Genomic DNA, 17,234 nt, shown 5'->3' with positions numbered 1-17,234 from the left:
ATAAATAATATTATACTCTCACATCTATAATCAATTAGTATTATATTTTTTTTAAATTTTTTTTATCTGTCTACAAAAATGAGTCATCTTCTAATTGAATTACTAATATTCTAACGATTTTTTTTCTTAATTCTAATTTATCTATTTTATATTTTAATTTGTATCATCTACTAATAAAACTATTAATATTGATGAACGAATGAATATAAAGCTATTACTATTGATGAACATGCACTAAAAAAAAGTTAAGGATACAAAATTTGAGATACAGTTATTTGCGTTGGAAAATGTTAAAAAATAACAGCAATTTAGGACTTTAAAAAAAAGCATTTTTAAATTAAGAACAAATTAACTTAATCTTTTATTACTTTTTAAGGAAGCTCTCATTTGCGTCCTCTAATTTTAATTGGGACACCAACTATAAAAATAATTTTGAAGCGTATTTAGAAATAAAAATTAGCGTACTTAATTGTATTAAAAAATATCCTTAAGACCTTAACAATTTTTTTTATTGTACGGTATGAATATAATTATAACATAATATATTAATATTATTAGAAAATAAAAGGTTATGAGAGGATAACTGTACCACGTACCATGTATAAATTTCACTGATACAATCTTAATTGTATCATTAATTAATTTTTAAAGAAACTAGCTGTCATAATTTCATTCCTAGTATAAAATAATTGACTGAATTACAAAAAGCTTTACCAATCTGATCGATTTCTCGATAAACTTATTTCTGACTCCCTTTGGCGTCATAGGTTTTGGAATGAGATTATGAATTTCAAAGTTTAAGATCATCTCTAGCAATTAGGTCAAGTAATGAATTAGAATATTTTTGTGTAAAGAAGAAAAAACGCGTGTTTCCATGTTGGAATTGAGAGATATCTAGGTATGAGATATACATTTTATGAAAATATACAACATATATATAAACTTGTTAATTAAGAATTTCCCTTTAAAATAACCTTCTGTCCAAATTTAAATTTGTTGACGTGTAACACTACGCATTGAAGGATATTTGCGATCTTTTTTCCTTTATTATGAGATTCATAATTAATTTCTATAATTGATGCAAAAGTTATACTATAAAATGTGCCTTAATTTTCTCTTCAATCATACTTTCAAAAAATTCAGCACCCAAAAAGAGTTTCTTGCTTGAGACGACGAAGTAGCCTTCTCTCTTACTTCTCCAATGGAAACGGTCGAGCCATCGTACCAATCGGAGGCCTCTGATGTCTCGGTGACATCAAACAAACCTCCGACGTCGTCAACCAGAAGTAGGGATGTCAATGTAGCCCGCAACCCGCGGGCTGACCCCGAATAGCCTGCCAAATTTATAGGGTTAGGGCTAGAAATTTCTAGCCCGATAAAATTAAAACCCGATTAGCCCGCACCCGATTAACCCGCGTCCCGTTAGGGGTAGACCCGAAAACCCGATAAAATTTCTATTATTCTATTTTTTACTCCTAATTCGACACTTCATTGATTAATTTTATAATATAGATAACTAAAAAAATAAATTTCAATTTTATATTAAATATACAAATTATATATTGAATTTTTAATAATATAATAATTGATAAATAAATTAAAAACTTCAAATTCACTTAAAAAATATTTAAATTTCTAAAACATGCATTAAAATTTCACGAAATATCTCAAATATTAGTGTATTTGATCATATTTATGATTGAGTTTGACCATATATCTCAAATTTATCATAATTAAATATTTTACATTTTATGAATATAACTAATTTTCATCATTATTTATTGGATTGATCGCATGTTAATCTTATCGGTAGCAACGAGATTAACCCGTTAAGCTAGCTCGAAAACCGAGTTTTTAGTGTTAGGGTTGAACTTTTACAACCCGAAAGAATTCACAACCCGATTAGCCCGCACTCGATTGACCCATAACCTAAGTAGGGCCGGCCCGATTGACATACATAACCAGAAGTAATATGCTAGATGCCACAATGTGCATGCTAAACGCGCCTTGTGGTGTGGTAGGTCTCAGCTTACGGGCGTCGATGAAATTCTCAAATTTCTCAATAATAGAGAATCCAATGAGGAGGGCAGTTCTCAGCAGCCCTCCCCATTGGAATTGAAAACTTTGGCTTGCAAGTATTGTAGGAGGATGTTTTCAACTTTGCAAGCACTGGTGGCCACCAGAATGCCCACAAACAAGAGATGGCGCATGCCAGGCACCACAGCGACATGGTGGACATGACGGGCGGCGCTCCCCCACCTCCGTGTGGGTACCCCTACCCTAACAATAGGTCTTTGCTTGGGGTTAGGTCAAAATCCATAATTCAAAAACCCTACTCTTACCATAAAATGGCTTGTGATGGGGTGAGGGTGGAGAATCTAGGTGGATTTCTTAGTTTAGGAGGGTATCATAATCCTATCATTATTGATGGAGTAACAAGCAAGGCCAAGGAAGGTGAAAGTAGCGGTGATCAATGGCTGGGATTAAGAGTTGGTGATGGCGGCGGCGATCAACATGATGGTTCAGGGATTGATTTGGAGCTTACGCTTTGATTTCGTTTTGGTTTAATTATTTTGTTGCTTTTTTCCTAGTAATTTATGACATTGTTTATTTTTGGATTTTGTTCTAGGATTTTCTAGTATTTTGTTACATTGTTTATTTTTGGATTTCAAGGGTTGATTAGTTAGTACTACTACTACTTAGTATTGTAATGTCTGCGTTTTTTTTTGTGTTCAAATGCAAATTGGATTTTAGTTGAGCACACCGAACTACTCTTTTAATGCGTAACTCATAAAGATAATTGGTGTTTTTTTCTAAGAAAGACATCCATCATCATAATCATTATTATTATAATTATATGTGATGAGGAAAGGAGTATTTGCGAATGATTTAATATATACGTATATATGTTAAAGTTTGATTTAATATATACGTATATATGTAATACTGAATTAATATATTGTTATGTTCGGTTTGATGTTGGTCGGGTACAGGGTGGTTACGGTATCACATCCTCGTTATTTGGGTTCATCATCGTCCTCCAATATGAATATATGATCAAGGATTTTGGGAAATTGAACTTTAGTGACATGGTGTTGCTAAATCTCTATGTTCCGCCACGAGGATCAATAATCCCGGATAATTAAATCTTAGCAAAATATATGAAATTTTGTTTTTACATTATCACATATAAATGCATACTAATTATCCACCAAAGCTCAACGAAATATAGTTTCAGTCATAGATATTACCGTACGTGATATAATTATTTCTGTTGAAATTTGACATAATTAAATACTACTATTCAGACTAACACATCTATCTATAATATCAAGCCTTTTGGACATTTTCTTATAGTAGTACTACTATAATATATTAATACTCCATACTCCATTTACTCGTGTCCAATGATTTATACTCCCTCCGTCCCATCTCATGTGATGGATTTCTTTTCCGCATGGGAATTAAGAAAATTATATGTATAGAGTTAAAGTAGAGAGTAAAGTATGAGAGAAGAAAAAGTAAGAGAGATAAAGAGAGAATAAAATAAGAAAGAAGGGAATAAAGTAAAAGATGGTTAAAGTTTTGTTTTTAACTAAAAGGAAATCAATCACTTCAGATGGGACAACCCAAAATGGAAAGTTGATCACTTGAGGTGGGACGGGGGGAGTATATCTCTTTGTGGTTAAACAATAATCTACGAAATTAACAGGCAAATAGCGAGTCTTAGAGCATCCACAATGGGGTGCCCTATAGCCTGCACTATAGGGCGCCCTATCCTCCACCACATCAGCATTTTTATCCTCCTACCCATTCACCTGCAGTGGGATGCCCTATAGTCCGCCCTATAGCATTTTATTTATTTGAATAAATAAACACTACAAAATTAGAATAAAAAACTTCATTTCATTGAAAGTTCAAATAGTACGATACGAAATTAAAAAAAAACTACAAATTCAACGGTCGTTACGGTTCCAAATTTCTTCAACCATGTCAGACATGAGCCGAGCATGGTCTTGTTGGTTGCACATTGAGGCCTGTCTAGCTAGAACCTCATTGTAATCCTTGAACGTGGGGCGGGGTCGCCGTGCTGGAGCTAGATCCAGCTTCATCATCGCCCCAATCGGTCTCTTCCACCTTCGTGTTCGACTATCATGTTATGCAAGATAATGCACGCATACATGACATCAGCGATGACGTCCTTGTACCAGAACCGCGCCGGACCCTTCACTATTGCCCACCGCGCTTGGAGCACACCAAATGCCCGCTCCACATCCTTCCGCGCAGCCTCCTGCTTTTGCGTGAATAAAACTCTCTTCCCACCCATTGGGCAGCTGATCGTCTTCAAAAAAACAGGACACCTCGGGTATATGCCATCGGCCAAGTAGTATCCCATATGATGTTGGCGTCCCTTTGCAGTGAACTCGATGGCCGGGCCATTGCCATTGCATTGCTCGATGAAGAGATATGAGGAGTTTAGGACGTTGATGTCGTTGTTCGACCCCGCCACACCGAAGTAAGCATGCCAGATACAGAGCCGATGGTCAGCGATGGTTTCGAGGATCATCGTCGGGTGGTTGCCCTTGTATCCACTAGTAAATTGGCCTCTCCACGCGTCGGACAATTCTTCCACTCCCAGTGCATACAATCTATGCTCCCTAGCATTCCAAGAAAGCTGTGCGCCGTCTCGTGCATCTTCATCAAGGCCTGACAATCGTTAGTAATCGACCTTCGCAAATATGTGTCGCTGTAAGCCTCTACGACTCCCCTACAAAATTTCTTCAGACACTCATGGTCAGTTGTCTCCCCGACGTGAAGGTACTCGTCGAACATGTCCGTCGTGGTGGCGTAGGCCAACTGCCTGAGCGCAACCGTGCACTTCTGCAACGACGTAAGTCCGGGTCTGCTGATGCCATCTTCCCGATACTGGAAGTAAGGATCACGTGCCTCCAACGTTTGGACAATGCTGAGAAAAAGATCTCACCTCATCCTAAACCGACGGTGAAAAACCGTCGGGCCCCACCGTAGTTCCTCCGCAAAATAGTCTGCGAACAGACATTGGTGAGCTAGGTCTTGCTCGCGGCGGACAAACGTCCGACGGCGAATCGGCCTCTGGATCTGCTCCGCCGCTTCACGCTCCCGCTCCATTTCGGCCAAGCATTCCGCTGCAGCCTCATGAACGCAATCGAACAAGGCCCGAGTAATTCCCTCCAAGGTACTCCAATCGTCATCGGGTCCCATTGTTTTAGTGAGGGAAAGATTGGTGTGTGGGGAAAAGATAATTGATGAGAGATGGGAGAGAAAAGTGTGAAAAAATGGAATGAAAAGTGAGGTATATATAGATAAAAGAAATTAAAAAAAAGCAAAAACGCATTGCTTTATCCGACGCCATCATCCGTGTATGATGTATCGGACATCGTCCGCATGGCTAGAGTGGCTGTGGATACTCTTATGCATATTAATATAACTTCAAATGAAAAATCAATCAGGTATGTGGCGAAGGTACATTGTGCTGCATCAGTTGTACCCCCCAAATCGTGAGATGCATAAAAAAGTTCCCTCACGCTGACACTCAATAAATATTACTGCAGATACTAAAATTATTAATAAAAAAATTGACTTTTTTCTTCCGAATCCATCATTGTATGGGCTCGTCGAGGAAGAATTCGTTAATTCAGCTGCTGTATCTGAGTTTCGGATCTGATTCCAAAAGCCCGTTTCTCACTCCTATTCATCTCTCGCAATCATTTCATCAATCGTTTTTCTTCTTTTTTCTCGTCATTTTTCTTCTTGGAATTTCGGTGAACCCTTGTTTATTCTCTTTAAATTAATGGGTCACCACTCATGGTTGAATAGGTAAAGTAAATTAGGTAAATTTGATTGGCTTGGGGTTTTCTTTCCTGTCAGTCCATCTCTATTTTCAGTTGAATTTTTGCTATGGCTCCCGAAATCTGACTGCCATGAAGAAGAAGCTCGATACCCGTTTTCCCGCTGTAAGTTTCTCTTTCTTCTTCGACGTTTTCGCCGGCAATTTTGTGCGATTTCTTATTCCTGTTCCTCGCTTTTTGTTGTCGTTTTGGGTTTCTGAATGAGAGTATTCACCTACCTGAATAAAAATTTGAACTTTTTCTTTTTCTTTGCATTTCACTAGTAGAAATCCGGGTTAGGCGTTAATTGGAGTTCACATAATCTACAATAACTGTCCCATTTCCAATTTATATTCATTCATCAAGAGTCAAGACTAGGTTTTATTAGTTTTTAGTACATCCCAAGGTAGGCGTGCAAATGACAGTAGGTCTTTTAGTATATAAATGATGTCAAATTATCTGGTAAGAAAGTCAATTTTGGTGAATTTTCATTTCTGAGTTTAACAAAAGTACTCAAATGACCGTGCTGTACTTTCTGATGAAAATAGCAGGGCGAATAATATTTTAGGATTTTCTATAGTGAAAGGAGGTAAGTTGACATTTGTAAGCGAATACAAGCCAGCCATGTTTTTCAATTCTCGATTTACTCAGCATTTGTTTTTCATTTTGAAAGAATTTTAAGCCCCTATTGGAGTTGGATAAATATTCAAAATCAGATCAAGCGAGGTGATCCAACCTGTTTTTGGGAATTACATAATGAGATGAGCTGGTTGTGTCACTAAGATGGGTCATGGGAAACACACTCATAATTTGAAAAAAGAAAATTTGAAATTAGATTGCATGGTACACCAAATCTTGGCACTTCTCAGTGTTTTTCAGATGGAAGGAAATTAGAAATGGGAGAAGAATGACTAAGGAATGAGATTAATGATTCTTAATCGCCTGATGATTGACCATGCTTTCCAACTTTACCATGTATGCAGCAGGATTGGTGGTATAGGAATTTATTATTTGGGGAAAAGTTGTTAGGTGGGTCTGGAACTGCTGTTATTGTGTGAGAAGTGTAAAGATGTGTATCTTTTCTGTGCATAGATAAGCGTGAGTCTAAGAAGGTCCTGATGTTTGTCTAACATTCCGCATTTCAGAGAGCACTATATCAGTATCTACTTGTGTCCTCCTGATGACAAAGGAATCACGATGATTTTCTTCTTAAATTCTGACTTGAACATGTTTCTCTCAGGCTCGAATTAAAAAGATCATGCAAGCTGATGAGGATGTCGGGAAGATTGCGATGGCGGTTCCTGTATTAGTCTGTATGTATTAATTTGATTTGGCTCTTTGCATGTCAATTCCCATTTTGTTTACAGACTCTAAAATTATTTGCTCTTCTGACGCGAAATTGCAGCTAAAGCTTTGGAGTTGTTTCTCCAAGATCTTTGTGACCGTACATATGACATTACTGTGCAAAGAGGAGCTAAGACTGTTAATTCATTGCATCTGTGAGTACCAAATTCCCTTTCTACCCATTTTCTTTTAGTTACTGTGTCGTTTCATCCATTGATGCTAGACCCTGATATGACCTTGACTTATGGGGTTCCTATGATATCAAGTAGCAAATGCATTATAGGCCTGATTTGAATGCATTTTAGTGTTTTTAGAATAAAATCCTCTTTAGGAGTTGATCACGGCTACCACCGGGTTACAGTTTCGGATTCCTCATTTTGGTTCAGTTTGTTCCTACTCCCCTTTGCTTAATTTATTCTATTTCTTGTTGGGTGTGGTTCCTCGGCCTATATTTGGCCGATTTCTTCAGTTAGTTTCTTTGGTAAAAAAAAAACGCTCATATTTTTATCTTGTCTCCCATAGGTGCTTTTGAAGAAAATTAAAGTCAGTGCCTTTTCCCATTAGTTATTGTGTCTGCTTAACAGCATTGCTGCAATGCAACCCATTGTTTTCACATAGGATAAAAACATGCTTGTTAGTCGGACATACTACATTATTTCCCAATTATTAAGATCAACACCTGTCATATTTTTGTCATGTTTTGGTGGAATAACTTAGTTAGAAAAATGTTAGAGGCTAACAAAAGAATGTCGTGGAATTCTCTTCTACCAGTATTTATGGATTTTCTTGTGAGAATCAGTTTGTGTAGGGCGCAACAATTCACAAAATTCCTGATTTTTTTCGGATTATTTTCTTTTGGTATGTTGGTTCAAAGTCTAAATGACAATGTGCAGTTAGTTGTACACCATTGGCTCCGAAATTTTTAGTTACTTTAAACGTGTTTATATGAATTAAGATGCAATGCTCGTACACGTTAATCTATGCACTTGGGAGTTGGGAAATGTGTTTCTATGTTGCAAATTACTATCAGAGAAGTTGGCCAACATACCCTGGAGGAGGTTCACAAGCTACCTGAACTTTGGAGTTGATGCAAATGCAAAACATGGCTTCTAGCCTGCTATGATTAATTTATGTACTTTTAATAGATGTTTTAGGAAGATTAGTACAGTTGGAACTAAATTAATTTCTACCTAGAAAAATATTCTCCACGCAGTTGACAGTTGTATAGAAGACCGTGGATTCAAAAAAGAAAGGAGAAAGGACTCCCAAGTAATCTATTCTTCTGTCTTAACTGAGTTTCCCCTAATCAATACACCCAAAGTAGATGTTTCATACAATGATACAAAAACCAATAACATTGTAAAACCAAGAGGTGGCAATTTGAAACAATGAGCAAGCGTTAGCAGGAGTTATGGGAAGGGAATGAAAAAGTCAAATCCTGAAAATTCCACCCTGCAACTGAGAAGTGGTGACACAGTTGTGTTGTTCAGACGACAACAACTGAAGCAAAGGCGTGACTTTTGTGATGGGAAAATAAAGAAAAGCAGCAGCTGAGTCGACTATTAAGTCGAAGAACAGACAAGCAGTTGTTCGAGATGCAGTCATGTACAAAAATGCTTACAACAGCTCTGGCACGGACCTTAATGAAGACTAGGGCTCAGTTGTGGCGTCTTAGAGGTTCAGGCAGTGGAGAAGAAATGTTGTTGAGATGAAGCTGCTATGCTGGACAGAAAACGGAGATCTCAGTGCGTCAATTGGTGTGCAATGCGGCGCTAGGATGCTGATGGAAAAACAAGGGGAATGAAATGGTTCAAGCAATATTTTTTTTATGATTAATAATGAACATGCTGTTAAATTCACAATATTGTAGCCACTTGGGTCATTTTACCACTGTTATTTCCCGGATGACAAAATTTGAGGGAGGAGAAATTGCTCTCTCCCTTTTTGGATTAAAATAGATTATTAAGTAAAATAACAATGTTTTACCTGGCCGCCACTATGCTCTCTCCTATGTCTTACCGGGTGTGTTAGATTAGTTCGTTCTCATTATAGCTTTCGTGTTTTAATTGCAAAACTTACTTAGTTTATGTTGTAACTGAGATAGTTTAAAAATTCATTTTTAAACCAAATTAGTATTTAAGTCATAATTGTAAAGAAAATGAACAAATTAACCTTTCACTATTCTTTTTTTCTTTTCTGTTTCTTATTAAGAAAATCAATGTTTATACTTAGAACAATGCTAGATGCTTATGTTGGTGATGACGATTTCAATTTAAATTCATGGTTTTTGTGCATTCGAAGAATTCTCCCTGACCTGCAAAGCTATTGGGGCAGGGAACCTGATTGCACGCAGTTGAGAAGACAAACTCTTTGTCGCTCCTTATCAAAACTACGTCATGGGTGAATCCATTTATGTTAATCTCTTTCCAATGCTCGCAAGAAAGTAAATTGACGTTACTGGAGAAGCCAATTATTTCACTGTTCTATGTCTGTAAGAAAGATGATTTCCTTGCTTAGAAGTTTCTTCTTTACAATTTGCTAATTGCTTACCAATTTTATATCAAGGGTTTCGCTATCCTTTAAGGAAATAAGTTCGTCATTGTTGGAAGTTTCTGTATGAATCATGGGATGATGTGAGTGTTTATCAAAAAATGCCTTTTAGGAAATTCATTATATGTATGGATTTCATAATAATAGCTTCACCATTCAAGCAACTTTTTGTGCCTCTTTTACTCATCTGCATCTATGCATATATGCTTTAACGGCTTGCTGAAATTTGCTGCTGAATTGCTGATATCGTTTTTGGCTCTCAGTAATCAGTATCAACATGCAAGTTGTAGAATGAATGAGATTAATCTTTCGCATGATTTAAATACTCCTGATATCACAAACCTTACATGTTCTCATTGCTCACACTATACTTTTGAAGAAAAGCTGGAGAAAAGAAAAGTAAACTCTCTACATATTGTTATTTCAAGTTAGGTTTAGTTTAGTTCATTTGGACTGAGCTCGACTGTTGTTAAATTAATGTTTGTTATTGACTCTGTCTATACTAGCAATAAGTACATGTTTTAGTTACCGAATTTCAATTATCATTTATTTGGTACAGCTTCTAAGTTTCTCTCCCTGCCTGCAGGAAACATTGTGTACATAGTTATAATGTGTTTGACTTTCTCAAGGAAGTAGTCAGTAAAGTTCCTGATTACGGTCACTCAGATTCTGCTGCTGATGTGTCAAAGAGAAGGTCTGCGGTATTTTGTTACTGTTTCGTTTGAAATCCCCAAACTGCTGGCTGAAATCAATATGTTAATTGTTTTACCAGGAGAATTGTTGCCAGTGAATCTCATGACTGTGATGAAGAGCCCAAAAGGAACATCATGGTAAGATTTGCTTTATTTTGACTAGGAATAAAGTATACTTTTTGCTCTCTAATTTAGTTTAACTTGACTTGATTTTTAATTGGATTCGATTTATTTCGTTAATTTCATTTTTATTTTTGAATTTGATCCATGTATTTCCAGTCCTTTTGAATCGAGTCTTCTACTCTCAGATTTAAAGTTCATGTATTTTGGTACTTTTGTTTGAGTTGAGACTGGGTCCCTACTTCATCTTCTAATTTTCATGTAGTAAAAGGACCAAATCTTAACATGCTTTGTAGTGCCAAGGGCAAATTTAACATAAATCAGACTACAAGGACCCAAATTGCAGGTACAGTGAATCCTCAAAAGAGTTCATTTGTAGTGCAATCTGTTTTTTTCTTGAAAATGATAATTCTATTGTTATATCACCAGTTTCGTGTTGCCCTTATTTTGTACATGTAAGATGACTAGGATCTAATCAATAACATAAAAATGACATGGTTGTTTTTCTTTGAACCTAAGGTATGCTTTGGTGTGACTTTCCCTGAATTTGGTTGTTTGAGTCTGCTAATTTTGCTCACATCAGTATGTCTCTATAAACATTGGTATAATGAGTATTCGTTAACCACCCAATCGAATCGTTGATTAGTTCTGTGAAGTTAAACTGATGGGTCTTGTAATGTGTTACTTTGTGATGTTAAACCAATGTTCTGTTTAATTCCCATGGCGATAGACGATAGTCTGCTTTCACTCTCAGCAACCCACTTTGTTGATAAGATGGAATGAATTTGCAAGGTGTTATTTTACGAGATTGAAGTCCACTTTATATTCACCTAAAATTGCATGTTCTACTTGCAGCCTGAAACATGCCAGCCAAGTAGCACTGGCAGGGGGAGAGGAAGGGGTAGAGGAAGAGGGAGGGGACGGGGCAGAGCCGGAGCGGCAGAGAGAGACCTCCCTCGACTTGAGGTTGAACCCGGTGGCCCTACTAACACTCCACAAAGCGTCAAACAAGAACAAGTCCCAAGTCCAGGAAGGCCAATGGAAGATGGCTCAGAGTTGAAGGAATCACCAAAAGAGCACAAAGTTAACGACGGTGTCAGCTCAGACTCGAGGAATTTTGACCTGAATGCTGGAGTTATCACTGAAGACAACTCCGAGAAACCAGCTTCAGCAGCAGCCTCTACATCAACAGAACCTACCCCTGTTGTGAAAAGTGATGAGTATCCTGGCCTTTCTGAAATGGATAGGATGGCTATAGATCCCGCTCATCTTGCGCAGCTCGGTTCTACACGGGATGAAGAGGAGGAAGATTATGATGCAGAAGGTTAGAGTAGTTTGAATTGGAAGAAGAAGAAGATGGGCTTGTTTCTAATCCACTAGGATCAGATTTAGGTAAATGCTAAACTTGATAAGACAAAACATCAATGCTAAGGTAAGGGGGTTTAATTTGTTAGCTTTATTCTATGTTTGCTCCACATGTATCATTATGTGTTTACTGTCACAGATCAAACACTTAGTTTTGTATTAATACAATCGCCTCGGACTAGCTTATCCTAAATCCTAAAATAGTTGGCGTGGATATACTTTTATTTTTTGGTGATATTTAAATAACCTTTTTTACGTTAAAATTCAGTGTAATGGTTTTGAATTTTAGCATCTATGTTTTCCATATTTAAGCAATGGACAAATAAAATATTTATTTTTGGAAGTAAGCATTGTTGGAGACGAACATTCAGCAAAATGAGGTTGGGTGGAGTTTGAAGATAATTTTGAGAAATAAACGAGATATAAAATGGTAAATAGCGCATGTAACTTATAGTTAACGCACCCTAATTGTATTTTGAATCTAGGATATTGAAGGTATTACCCGAAATTAAATTCATAATTTCAGTTATTCCAATTAAGTAAAAAATAAATTAGAATACTCAAAAAAATTATTCAATTGTTATGACATTATATTAGTCATTTTTAGGAAAAATCTCACCACTGTCGAAAATACGCCACTCACATGCTATGTAAAATGGGGTATATGGTAATTTGAGTATTTAAATAATTATCGAATGCATATACTATGCTGCTTTGAATCCTAAATCGATATATGTGTAGTAAATGTAAGAAAATCATATTTTTTTGTCTACATATTTTAAAAATATCTTTATGGAGTAGTTTGTTGTACAATTGTCTTGTTTCTGCAAGTCCCTCTATTTTTTTGTTTAATCTCAAAATACACATTAAAACAGTAACTCTAAGTAAAGTGGACGACCGAATTAAGTAAAATGTGCAATAAGAAGTTGCTCATAATTGTAGACATAGCTGCAAAAATTATACTACTACTATGATTCACCAAAATGAAGATAAATGTGATGCTAATTTGATCAGATGCCTTTAAAAAAACAGAAGGATAAAAAGAAAAGCACGAATCTACATATCTATACTTTGGTTACACCAAACTGCATGGTTTGCCATTATTCACTGCTTTTGAGCTGAAAAATCAATCGAAACATATGAAAATTGCTGGTCCTCTCTCTCCTAACCTCATGCTGGCAGTCAAACGCCATACCAAAAAATCAAATGTCAACCGCGACACGTTGGTACAAGTTCCCCGGTAATCTCGGAGTAGCCACTGCCTCCAACGGAGTGCCCATGAAGGTGACCACGCCAGGTCTCTCTGCAATGTTGATGGCTTCTAGGCTCACCCCGTTTGAAGTGGTGCAGAAGGCGACCTAGCATGGATTGTGCGCCCGGGCATATTCTCCTCCCAGCACCAAATGGCAGAAGCCTAAAATCATGTCCTTTTATCTCAACATCGTCCTCAAGTAACCTCGGCCGAAACTCCAAGGGGTTCTTCCACACCTCGGGGTCACGAGCAACTGCCCACACGTTGACGTGCACAGTTGAGCCCTTGGGGATGTCGTACCCTCCAATCTTCACATTCGTACTGGCACGGTGAGGAAGCATGAGTGGGGTTGGAGGGTGCAATCTGAGTGACTCCTTGGCCACACACCGTAGGTAGGGCAGGTTTGCACAGTCCAATTCTGTCATCACACGTTCGTTCCCAATGCCCGCCCGCGCACCGTGTACCGTGACCCGTGTCCCGTGCCTTGGGTGGTCTTTGGAGCTGAGCTGGTCGTTGGAGCGTGGTTTGAGCCCCGCTTGTTCTTTTTAGACCAGACCACCCCAAACTCCACGCTATCCCCCACGGGTCCTGGTTCACGTCATGGTCCCCGCTGGACCCCGACTCACAACGGGAGTCAAAAGGTCCCCGATGGACCCCGACGGGTCCATGGTGTATCCCGTCGTGTAGCGTGTCCAGGTGCGTCGTGTCTCTTCAGCTCCCACTGGCTAGTGCACCAGTCAATAACCCCCGGCGGTTACAGTCAAGCCATCATGGCACACATAATGGCTGTTGACTCCATCAATGCCCTGCAGGTGGACTTGGCCTATAAATAGGCATGCATCCTCTGCATTCTAGATGTATAACACAAGCATTTTTTGCATACTCCCTCTCTGCATAACTTCCCGTTGAAGCTCTGCCCCCGCCTCATTCCCCTTCACCAGAGCTCTGTTGCTAGCGGTGCTGCTACTCCAGAGACGAAGCCGTTTTATCTTTGGGGACGACACGCCAAACCGAGAGCACTACCGGGGCGCATCTCGTCTTGCGGAAAGAGGACTCCTCGACTCGGCTTACCGCTTTCCACAACATTTTTCCGTGTAATTGTTCAGTTGTTTAACGTGTAATTTTCATTGTTTTCTTTTCCTTGTAATTTTCGTCCGGCAAGACTTGTATCTCACGTTTTTGTCAACAATCGCAAGACGAGATATTCTTGCCACTAAACGACTTTACACACACCAACTGAACTGAAATCAACACCTTTGCTTGGAGATGTCGACTGACCCGTCTACCGCCGCTGCCACCGTTCCTTCCACCGTGTTCCCCGTCGCTCCCGTCAACACGTCGTCGGACATAACGATGATTCCGACCCCTGGCTTCTCAACTTCTTCATCAACAACCCATTCGGGACGGTTACCGGATTCACCTCGAGTGGATCGGTCGGTTCCACTTTCAGTGGTTCCATTGGATCCTTCAGTGGGTCGAGTGTCGTGGCCTTCGGGCACGACACGGGTGCTAGCTCCTTCGGGGGCAGCACGGGTTCTAGCTCCTTCAGGGGCAGCACGGGTGCTAGCTCCTTCGGGGTCGGCACGGGTGTCGGATCCTTCGGGGTCGGCACGGGTGCTGGATCCTTTGGGGTCGGCACAGGTGCTGGATCCATCGGGGTCGGCACGGGTGCTGGATCCATCGGGGTCGGCACGAGTACTGGATCCATCGGGGTCGGCACGTGTGCTGGATCCTTCGGGGTCGGCACAAATGCGGGGGCCTCCATGCTCCACGCAACTATGGGGGGTACTGTGTCCCAACCAATTGTTAGCTCCTACGGGGGCAACGGACTTGGTCTCTTTCATGGGACAACCTCGGCGCCAATGGCACCAAGGATGATGCCACCCGCTGAGAAGCCGTCGAAGTTCACTCGAACGGACTTCAAGAGATGGCAACAGAATATATTGTTCTACCTAACAACGTTGGGCGTCTTGAACTTCCTCAAGGAGAACGAGCCAACCCCGCCAAGTGAGAACGAGGCACGCGTTGAGATGTACGTCGAGTATGACGCTTGGCGCAAAGGAGACTATATTTGTAAAAACTTTATTTTAAGTGCTTTAGATGATAGTCTCTATAACGTGTATTGCACTATTCCCACATCAAAACAAGTGTGAGAAATGCTAGATAAGAAGTACCGTAGTGATGATGCGGGTACTAAGAAATTTGTAATAGCCAAGTACTTGGACTACAAAATGGTCGACTCCCGACCGATCATGGACCAAGTGCAAGAGTTCCAGCTGATCATCCACGACCTCGCCACCGAGGGAATGGCCCTGCCTGAAGCCTTCACGGCAGACACGGTCATTGAAAAACTTCCACCCGGCTGGAAGGACTTCAAGAGCTACCTTAAGCACAAGCGAAAGGAGATGAATCTTGAAGACTTGATCGTGAAGTTGCGCATCGAGTCAGACGTGCGCAAACGCGATGGTTTGGCTAAGGGCCATGGCCCACCTGTTGCTAAGGCCAATCTGTTGGAGCGGGTGGTCCCTCCAACAAACGCTCTCGTCCAACTGCAAAGGACAAGGGCAAGAAGAAGCAGCATGCGAGGAAGGTTGAAGGCAACTTCTACAACTGTGGCAAACCTGACCACTTTTCCAAGGACTGCCGCAAGCCGAAGAAGAAGTCGGCTGCCCACGTTGTTGAAAAGGAGTTCAAGGACTGGAATGAAAGTGACCTTGTTGCTGTGGTCACGGAAGAAGTCAACCTTGTTGATAACAAAGGTGGCTGGTATATCGACACTGGAGCTACTGCCCACGTCTGTGCCGATAAAAGCAAGTTCGTTTCCTACACCGCTGTTGAAGGGAGGAAGATCAATATGGGGAATCAAGCCTCGTCTCAAGTCCTCGGCATTGGAGACGTGATCCTCATGATGACGTCCGGCGTCACCATCACTTTGAAGGATGTGCTGCAAGTCCCAGACAACTGCAAGAACCTAGTGTCAGGATCAATACTAGTGAATAAAAGGTTTAAACTTGTATTTGAATCTGATAGGTTTTCTTTGTACAAGTTTGGAAAGTCACTCGGAAAAGGTTTTGTAACCGACGGACTTTTCAAGCTTAGTGTAGCTGTACGCCATGTCCCTAAGCCATTGGCTAATAATAAGAATGCATCTACTTCTTCTTATTTGACTGAGTGTTCTAACTTGTGGCACAATAGATTGGGACATGTAAATCAAAATGCCATTAAAAGATTAGTAAGTTTAGATTTACTAAAGACAAATGAAGTAGAAACTCAAAACAAATGTGAAACTTGTCTTGAGGCGAAAATGACTAAGTTGCCGTTTCATTCGGTTGAACGGAACACAAAACCCCTTGAATTAATTCACACGGACGTATGTGACTTAAAATTGGTGCAAACAAGAGATGGTAAAAAATACTTTATCACATTCATAGATGATTGCACAAGATATTGTTATGTCTATCTTTTAAGAAGTAAAGACGAAGCAATAGAAGCGTTCAAAAATTATAAGAACGAAGTCGAGAATCAACTTGGATGTAAAATCAAAATGATTCGAAGTGATAGAGGGGGTGAATACGTAGCCCCGTTTGAGGAATTATGCAACGCAAGTGGTATAATTCACCAAACGACTGCACCATATTCACCACAATCTAATGGTGTTGCAGAACGCAAGAATCGAACTCTCAAAGAGATGATGAATGCGTTACTGATCAGTTCGGGGATGCCCCAGAACATGTGGGGGGAAGCTGTTTTGACAGTCAACTACATCCTAAACAAAATTCCACGTAAAGGTAAGGATGTTACTCCTTATGAGCTGTGGAAGGGAAGGAAGTCATCCTACAAATACCTCAAAGTGTGGGGGTTTTTGGCTAAGGTAATGGTTCCTCCGCCCAAAAAAGTTACAATCGGTCCTAAAACGGTTGATTGTATCTTTATTGGGTATGCACTTAATAGTAGTGCATATCGATTCGTTGTCCACAAGTCTGAAATACCGACTGTGACCGTGGGAACAACAATCGAGTCAAGAAATGTTGTATTTCTTGAAAA

General features: G+C 39.6%; 2 protein-coding genes across 2 annotated transcripts; one reads left to right on the top strand and one right to left on the bottom strand.

Moving 5' to 3' along the window:
* Positions 1-5,594: 5,594 nt before the first annotated feature.
* LOC121774954 (dr1-associated corepressor-like) lies at positions 5,595-12,131 on the top strand. The gene is made up of 6 exons (XM_042171875.1): positions 5,595-5,993; positions 7,108-7,180; positions 7,273-7,366; positions 10,348-10,455; positions 10,534-10,591; positions 11,429-12,131. The coding sequence occupies exons 1-6, from the start codon at positions 5,961-5,963 to the stop codon at positions 11,900-11,902; spliced, it is 840 nt and encodes a 279-aa protein (XP_042027809.1). The 5' UTR covers positions 5,595-5,960; the 3' UTR covers positions 11,903-12,131.
* A 1,016-nt stretch (positions 12,132-13,147) lies between these two features.
* Positions 13,148-13,615, bottom strand: LOC121774461 (cytochrome P450 98A2-like). Its single transcript, XM_042171333.1, has one exon. It carries the CDS (start codon positions 13,613-13,615, stop codon positions 13,148-13,150), a length of 468 nt encoding a protein of 155 aa, XP_042027267.1.
* Positions 13,616-17,234: the final 3,619 nt, after the last annotated feature.

The sequence above is a fragment of the Salvia splendens genome, chromosome 17 (assembly GCF_004379255.2).
Source record: "Salvia splendens isolate huo1 chromosome 17, SspV2, whole genome shotgun sequence".
In the NCBI taxonomy this organism is placed as follows: Eukaryota; Viridiplantae; Streptophyta; class Magnoliopsida; order Lamiales; family Lamiaceae; genus Salvia; species Salvia splendens.
Note: the sequence above shows the minus strand (reverse complement) of the source record. Positions and strands in the feature narration are given on the sequence as shown.